This window comes from Lathyrus oleraceus, chromosome 6, assembly GCF_024323335.1.
Source record: "Lathyrus oleraceus cultivar Zhongwan6 chromosome 6, CAAS_Psat_ZW6_1.0, whole genome shotgun sequence".
Classification (NCBI taxonomy): Eukaryota; Viridiplantae; Streptophyta; class Magnoliopsida; order Fabales; family Fabaceae; genus Lathyrus; species Lathyrus oleraceus.
This window is the reverse complement of record NC_066584.1, coordinates 259,691,712-259,700,484: the sequence shown is the minus strand read 5'-3', so window position 1 is coordinate 259,700,484 and position 8,773 is coordinate 259,691,712. Positions and strand designations below refer to the sequence as shown.

General features: G+C 33.4%; 1 protein-coding gene across 1 annotated transcript; it reads right to left on the bottom strand.

The window, feature by feature from the left end:
* Nucleotides 1-5,460: 5,460 nt before the first annotated feature.
* LOC127097188 (endoglucanase 12) lies at nucleotides 5,461-7,509 on the bottom strand. The gene is made up of 5 exons (XM_051035697.1): nucleotides 7,266-7,509; nucleotides 6,652-7,065; nucleotides 6,461-6,547; nucleotides 6,223-6,375; nucleotides 5,461-6,134 (listed from the first exon to the last, which is right to left on the bottom strand). The coding sequence occupies exons 1-5, from the start codon at nucleotides 7,497-7,499 to the stop codon at nucleotides 5,538-5,540; spliced, it is 1,485 nt and encodes a 494-aa protein (XP_050891654.1). The 5' UTR covers nucleotides 7,500-7,509; the 3' UTR covers nucleotides 5,461-5,537.
* Between the last annotated feature and the right edge of the window lie 1,264 nt (nucleotides 7,510-8,773).

The following is an 8,773-nucleotide window of genomic DNA, read 5'->3' as shown; positions in this document are numbered from 1 at the left end:
AAATCACAATCAATTTGAAAATGCAATGTAAAATTCCACAAAAATTCACAAAGCACCCTAACATGTTAATGATTCACCATGAAAAATTTCACATTATTCCACCAAGCCTAGGTCACACAATTAAATCCAGCAAATTGACATAAAGAGGTGTGACACAAATTGTCACACCTAAGTTCCAAAATTCATAACTCAATGATCAGGTATCAAAAACTCATGAAATTTACATGGAAATAAACATCATCCAGTCAACAATCATCACAAAAATTTTCAAGAATTTCTTTTACACTATGAGCATTTCACAATGGAATTGGCCAAAGGTATCAAAAATGAGTACATGTGAAACAAGCCTAAATCAAACAATAATTCTACCATGCACAACTTTGACCAATAGGTCAAAAATAATCTACAGTCAACAAGGAAGTCAAAGGAAAAATTCTCATATTTTTCTGAATTTTCTATGATTTTTTATGAATTTTTAAAGGTGTTAATGATTTTTTAAGAATTATTTGAATTAAATTAATTAAATTGTAATGGCATAGTTGTAATTCATTAAGGCGGGAACGGGAAACAGTGTATTTGAATTTTCAAATAGAATTTTGGATCAAACAGTAAATGGCGCAAAAACTTCATCTCCTTCCTCCAGCCACTCAAGAACACGAATTTCTCAAATCATCACCAAAACTAGCAAATAGATAGCCGTTAGAACCGTATGAACCTGTAGATCACGAATATGAACTCGATTTATCCTAACAATTCCTAAAACTCTCAGATCGAACGAGTTAGGGTTTGACATTGAAACTTCAAATCCAGATTTCTTAAGCTACGGTTCATCATTTCACAAACCAAACACATCACTGTAATCTACATAACATGACCTATAGAACGCACACAAGCATGAAGCAAATCATGATGATCGAATTCTGGTGATACCTGTTATGGCAGTGTGGAAATCGAAGCTTTCAAGCTGTCTTGATGTGAAACAGACGCCACATAAGCTCCATGAAGATGAATGATGTGCTCAGAATCAATTGCTATGGCCTTTCGTGCATGAAAACCTCAATTCACCATTAATGGAGCTTGCATTGACAGCCACGATTCAAGGTGTAGTTGATGATGATACACAAAAACAGATGGAGTAGAGGTTGAATAAAGATTGATACAGCAAGAATCCTCGAATTTGAGCAAGAGTTGAAGGAGTTTGATGAATTCTTGTGTTTATGGTGTTCTTGATGAAATTGAGAGAATGTGAAAGTTTTAGATCTGAATTTTGGTGAAATGTGATTTTCTGTTATGTTTAGGGAGTGATTAAGAATATATATGTGTGTTTAAACCAAGCTTAATCATCATCATTAGCTAATTGGAATTGTTAAGTGAAATGTTAAATTCCAAGTGAGGGTAAAAATGGAATTTCCAAGGCCAGCTCATTGCCAACTCATTTGACAGCTCACACACCTCCCAAATGCCATGTGTGAGCTGTTGAAACTTGTCTCTCCCTCATTGGTTGTGTAATTCTCAATTTCACCTTGTGATTGCACTTTATCCTTTTTTGCCATTTCATTTTTCAAGCCAAATTCCAAACCATGAAGCCTAGCCATGAAGTGATGATTCCAACACATTTTAAATGCCATTCATGAGGTGTTGCAAAAATCCCCACTCAAAAATTCCAATTATTTTGAAAGTTGGACAATTTTGCCCTTGGTCCAATTTAACTGTCCAGTTGAAAATTGACTTTTTGCATTGACCACTTTTAGAAAAATCCAATTATGCACCATGAAAGTACATGTCAAATGGAGTTTGTGCATATAAAGAACTTGCAATTTGGACAAAGCATGTGGAAGTTATGGCCTCCTGATTATGGGTCATTTTTGAATTTCACTGAGCCCTAATTTTCCAACCATACATGGGATTTTCAAGTTCTTGGACTTTTTGGAAAGGTGAGAACAAGATCTACAACTTTCATGTTGAACAAATTTTCATTTGAAGCTTCCTTGGACACGTGGTCTTGAGGTCAAAAACTTTCCATTTTTGGAAACTTCAATTACAAGTCACTTTCTATTTTTGGCAGTTTTTGTCTTGACTTGATTTTCTTCATTCTTAAGCTTTGAGATGTCATATAACACTTGTTCCAACACGAATGAAGTGTATCCAACTCATTTCCACCTCCAAATTCATCAGATCATGTACAGTTGACCACAATTGACTTTTCATCTGACAGATGAATCTGGCAATGCATAGATCAAATTAAGCCCCAATCTTCAACTGAAATAGCTCAAGGGTGAAACCCTAGCCTCAATAAGCACAATATAATCATAGAATGAACCCCATAACCATCATAGACCCCATCTCCTGATTATGCCCTGATTGGCCCAATGCAACTGATTAGGGTTGACCAGTGGTCAAAACCCTAATCTCAAGGAATCTTCCTCAATCTTCTGATGACATCCAATCATGATGATGATGATGTATCATTGCAATCAAGATGAAGACCAACATCCCTTGAGAATCACGAAACCCTAATTTGGCCCAATCCTCAGATGGCCCATGATCAGCCCAATAAACCATAGGCTTGCACTTAGACTTCTCCATCTTCTGATCAATACTTGGGAGTATGGCTTGCACAATGTAACCACATGATATGCAATATGAAATGCCTAATGACCTAAAATGATATGTACAATGTTAATGCTAGTCCCAAGAGAGGAGGGCAAATTTTGAGGTGTTACAGATATGAACTTGGCTTTAGATTATGGGATCATGCAAACAATAAGATTGTTCTAAGTAGATATGTGGCATTTTGTGAAGATCAGATAATATGTGATATTAAATCTAAGAAGACAAAGACAATTGTGGTACAAAATTCACAGGGAGAGATTCCTCAATGAGATATTTAACCTGATCAGACAACACAACCCCATCATATGGAGCAACCTGACCAAATAGAACAAGGTCAGGAAATACAAGGAGAGAAAATGATACATATTGATCAAAAGGACTAAAAACCTTAAGTCAGGAGATCCATGAGAGTAAGACAACCATCAAGAAGATGTTCCCCAGACGAGTCTGTCACTCTTACCGATGATGGAAAACCTCAAAGCTTCATGGAATCTATTGAGACAGATGACAAGGAGAAATGGATGTAAGCCATGCAAGAAAACTTACAACCATTGAAGGAGAATCAAACGTACGACGTGGTGAAATTACCAAAGGGAAGAAGGGATTCGAAAAACAAGTGGGTGTTCAAACTCAAGTCTGAAGAAAATAACCCAAAAACCCAGATAGAAAGCACAAATTATCGTGAAGGGGTGTCATCAGAAGAAATGCATAGACTTTGAAGAGATATTCTCACTAGTAGTGAAAATAACATCCATAAGAGCAATATTTTGTCTAGTTGTAATGCTGGATTTAACGATAGATAAAATTGATGTTAAAATAACATTCTTACATGGAGACTTAGAGCAAGAAATATACATGGAGAAATCTGAAGGATTTGAAGAATTGGGGAACAAACACCTTGTGTGAAGCTTAAAGAAAATTATATATGGGTTGAAGCAAGTTCCAAAGCAATGGTACAAGAAGTTTTAACTCTTCATGACCCAACATAAATTTGAAAATACATCCGCTAACCACTGGGTGTTTGTGAAGAAATATGATAATGGTGAACACACCATACTTTTGTTGTATGTTGATGATATTCTCGTTTTTCGGAAAGACAAGAAAAAGATAGCTTCTCTAAAGAAGATATTAAGGAAATCCTTCGCCATGAAAGGTTTGGGTGCAGTAAAGAAGATTCTTTGAATGAAGATCATTTAAGATCGTCACAAAAGAATGTTATGGATGTCCGACTACCTGGTTCAACACGTATAATGCTAAACATGTGGATGTCCCACTACCTGGTCATCTGAAACTCAGTAAGACACGATGTCCAAGCAATGAAGAAGAAAAGGAATAAATGAGCAAGGTGCCCTATTCTTCATTTGTGGGTAACCTAATGTACGAAATGGTTTGCACAAGATCAAACATTGCTTATGTTGTAGGAGTTGTGAGTAAATTCTTGTTGAATCCAAGAAATGAGCAATGTAATATTGTGTAATGGATACTGGGGTATCTAAAAGTAACTACAAAATAAAGTTTGTGCTTTGGCAATGAAAAGAAAATACTTATTGGGTGTGTAAATGCATATATGGACGGAGATGTAGATTCAAGAAAATCTACTTCCGGGTATTTGATTACTTTTGTAGGGAGAGTTGTCTCATGGAAATCAAGATTACAAAAGTGCATTGCTTTGAGTTTCACAGAAGCTAAACATATCACAATCACTGAAGGTTGTAAGGAGATCCTGTGGATGAAGAAGTTTCTGAAAGAGTTAGGCCATAATCAAGAAAGTTATATTCTCTATTGCGACAGTCAGAGCACAACTCATCTTAGCAAGAACTATGCATATACCATTCAAGGTCAAAACATATTGACATGAGGTATTCATGATGGTATCATTGAAAGTAGAGAAAGTTCACACCAATAAAAAATGGGGCAGACATGATGACAAAAACCTCTACCAAAAGAGAAGATAGAGTTTTGCAAACAAGTTGTTGGATTGGAAGCAATCCCAAACTAATCAAGGTCATTCTCATATGGATGGAGGGGGAGAAATGTGGGGTTCAACCATTGCGACATGGCCAACATACATTTGAGAAAATAGAAGGTTGCTTGTGATGATAAGTAGCAAGGTGTATGGTGTACACATGATGTAGTATATGAGTAACACATATTATGGTGCATGCTTTGCAATGGGCACTTGGTGTTTGCATGGAAGGCAAAGAAGAAGCGGCTTCATGTATATAAGGCACATTTGACTTGCTTCCCCTATAAATAGGACTATGAGCAGGCGTTAAAAACACAACCACAAGAGATGAACAACAAGAAGTAAGAGAGAAAGAGAGTTTTGCTCAAGAGAAGAAAGTGATCCTCATAGAAAGTTTCCTTATGAGGGAAATAGTGAACCAATTTGTGAGAGTGTTTCTTACAAATTGAGAGATACATTGAAGTGAGATCCATCTAAGGGTTAAGTTGTGTAATCCTATTATCATTATAGTGGAAGTTTAAGAGGCCTAAGAATCCTGTGATTTTTTCCTTACTCACACTGAGAAGATTTTCCACACTAAAATTCTGTGTCATTGAATTTATATTTTAGGTTTTCGCTAGTGCCTATTTTGAGTTCACATAAGAGAGAAATACTGTAGGTCTTTTCCCAACAAATTCGCTCTTGCAAGAGCTTGCTAGTTTGAATAGATTTATTTTATCTACTTGAGCAAGTGAATCACATTTAATTTGGCTATACTAGAACTAGAATTGTTTTCTTTAGAATGAAAAACTAGTAAAGATCTCACACACATACATACAAGTAAAATAACAGAAAATAAAAATTGTGATATTTTTTTACCTGCGAAAATTATAGTGAATGAGTTTATTATTAGATGAACTAGATAGTTCTTATTGTGTACTATAGAAATAAAGACTATGCATGGCAAGCAATAAAAAATTTAAGCTAGAAAAGCAAGAACACCGACTAAAGGTGCAACAGTAGCAGTAGCTGGCTCTCCTAGTTGATAATTATTCCTATTATCACTAAAACCATCATTTTGATCTGGACTCACAACAGCACCTACCAATACATTAGGATTTGGTGCATTTCTATTTAACCATTTGTCAAGCCCATCTTTGCATCCAACTGGTGACCTATCTTTTTTAATAGACACAATTGATGCTCCTCTATGATGAATTCGTTGTGGATAATTTGTGCCATAACCCACCATGTAACTCATTTTTTTTGGATTAGAACCCAATATATAGTCCACTTGAGATTTAACAAGAGATACGAGATTAGAAGGAGAAACAGCTCCACCGCTACATTGGAGGAATGCTCTATGTGAAGATAAATATCGAGTGTAAGTGGATATTGCAAATGTAGCAGAAGCAACATATTGATTATTAGCCCATGGTAGAAACCATAATAAACCTCCTGGTGTTTTCTGTACGTTTTGGTTTGATTTTTGTGCACATGAACATATGAATTGTTCTGCATTTGCTTTGTATTGAGCCCAAATTCCTGAAGACGGTACTTTTCTCTCTAAAACAAGCTGCATGCATATATGGTACAATATATTAGAATATTTAAGTAGCAATATTGATGAGTGATATTGAATAATATTATATATATATATATACCTTTGCGATAAGAATTTGTGCACCAACATACTTGTCATCCCAACTAAACATTGATCTCACACCACCATTGTCACCAGAATTTCCAATGTAATCAAGATATTGTTTCATGTTTGTGGCCCGGTGAAGCCATGCTGCTGCCCAAAGTAGTTCATCCTGTTTATACAAAAGAAATTCTAAATATCAACATGTGCCCTAGTTTTTTTTAATAAACAGAATTTCAAATGATTAAGTAGATCACCTTGTAACCACTGCTGGAATATATTTTTCCTGCGGGTGGGATACTATTTTGGTATAAGCCTTGATGACTGTTTGCAAAATTAAATAACTGCAAGAAAATAGTAATAATGAAGAAATATTCACACACACAAAAAAAACAGCCATATAAAAAGTAAATAATTTTCACAAAATAGATACAAAAGAAAAACATACTTGTTTTGCATGAGTAAGCAATGTAAATGCATATTTTAGGTCGACGGATCGAAAAGCAATGGACGCAGAAGCCAAAGCAGCAGCAGTTTCAGCAGCAAGATCAGAACCAGGATGTTGTTCGTCAATCTTATAGGAAGTCCTAGGTGTTCCCATATCTTCTGGTCTTTCCCAACATTGGTGATCTGAATCAGGATCACCATTTTCTCCATACAACACATTTGGTTGTGGATGCGCTTTTATCAAATAATTTGTTCCCCATTTTATGGCATATAATGCATTATTAAGCTCTTTCTTTCTTGCAAGTTTGTCCTTAAACTCAATTGCACTCCATGATAACATTGTTATGGTATATGCCATTGGAAATCCTAGTTTCAAGTTGTCTCCGGCATCATAGTAACCTCCCACCAGGTTCAGCTGCATAAATACGGAACAATTATTATTAATTAACAGTATAAAATATCCATTAGTCGGATGTCTAGTAGATAGTTATGCAAGAATATTCATCTGCAGAGGTGCGGGTTTGAACGTGCAATTTTTCACTTATTCAAGATGAAATTTCGCCACTAGACTATTAAACCAAAAAAATTATATTTGTAATTATTGATGTATCTTACCCCAACATCTTGACCATCTTTAAGAGCAGAATCTCCTCTCCAGTTCACTCTTTGGTTCTTAGGCAACACACCTGAACGTTGACCCTCAAAAAACAACAAACTTTTTGTAAGTGCTGTTCCATAATCAGCAGAAGCAACATTTTCAATCATATAAGAACAACAAACAAGAATGAAAATGAAAACATTGCTTAGTGACCTCAACACATTGTTTAGTGACATCTTGAGAGACAACATCAAAACAAAAGGAGACTATGTTTTAGTACAACAGAGTCATAGTTAAGGTGTAAATTTATACTCTTTTTTTTTTATTATTATAAACAAATTTTCACTTGTTCATTGAATAATTAACATATGAATTAAAAAAAAATTATATTCATTGAATAATTGATAAATTAAAAATTTTAGCTTCATTGAAAAACTTTGGTATCTGGACTAGTTATTGAATGAAGCTATACAACAATAAAGAAATGTAAAAACAAATTGGTTTTAGTTTGTTTCTGGAATCTTGGAGAAATATGTTTGACAAATTATATTTGGAAGGATTTTATTTATTTATCTTTTGTCAAATAGCTTAAATAAGGAAATATTTGGTTTAATGAATCTATTTATATATATTAAATCCAATACTTCAAATTATATTACGACACTTAATTCTGTCTTCTTCAAAAATAATTCACATCATCCTATTAACTTATATGTACATCTTCTATTAAATAATCCATCAAAACAGGTAAAGAAATAGTTATTTATGGACTTTTTTATTTTCATATCCTTTTTTTATTTCCATGTCCCTAGTTTGCAGTGTCCTCTCGTTCAATGGATGGACGAGCATGTAAAGAAATAGTTTTGCTATGTATGCTCGGCCAATGGTTGGCCGAGCTAGTGAAGAGACATTTTTTTTAATTTAAATACATTATTATAATTTAAATATATTATTAGGATTATTAATAAATGCTTTTATAATTATTTTTTATTTAAATAATATAAATTATATTTTTTTATAATAATATTTTTCTAAATTAAATATTTGTTTTAATAATAAAATTATAATGAATATAATAAGGTATATAAACAATTGTAATAAATAATAATTATATTATTGATATACATGGAAAATATATTATTATAATAAAAAAATAATCAGGGGATAGTAGACAATAATATAATTATTATTTATTATAATTATTTATATGCCACATTATAATAATTATAATTTTATTATTAAAACAAATATTTAATTTACAAAAAATTTATTATAAAAATAATATAATTTATATTATCTAAATAAAAAATAATTATAAAAGCATTTATTAATAATCCTAATAATGTATTTAAATTTATAAAAAAAAAGAAAATTTCTTCACCAACTCGGTCAACCATTGGGCGAGCATACACAACAAAAAAATTTCTTCAGATGCTCGTCCATCCATTGGACGAGAGGACACTAAAAACTAGGATATCTGGGAATTAATTTTCAAAGTAGGGGTATATTGGGAATAAAATTTGAA

What these genes read in the sequence shown, in the direction of transcription:
- LOC127097188 (XM_051035697.1), bottom strand. Translation starts at nt 7,499, where the DNA reads ATGTTGTCTCTCAAGATGTCACTAAACAATGTGTTGAGGTCACTAAGC. An exon ending in AAGATGGTCAAGATGTTGGG is followed by an intron (nt 7,066 to 7,265) that starts GTAAGATACATC and finishes GTATTTATGCAG; the next exon opens with CTGAACCTGGTGGGAGGTTA. An exon ending in ATTCCAGCAGTGGTTACAAG is followed by an intron (nt 6,376 to 6,460) that starts GTGATCTACTTA and finishes TTGTATAAACAG; the next exon opens with GATGAACTACTTTGGGCAGC.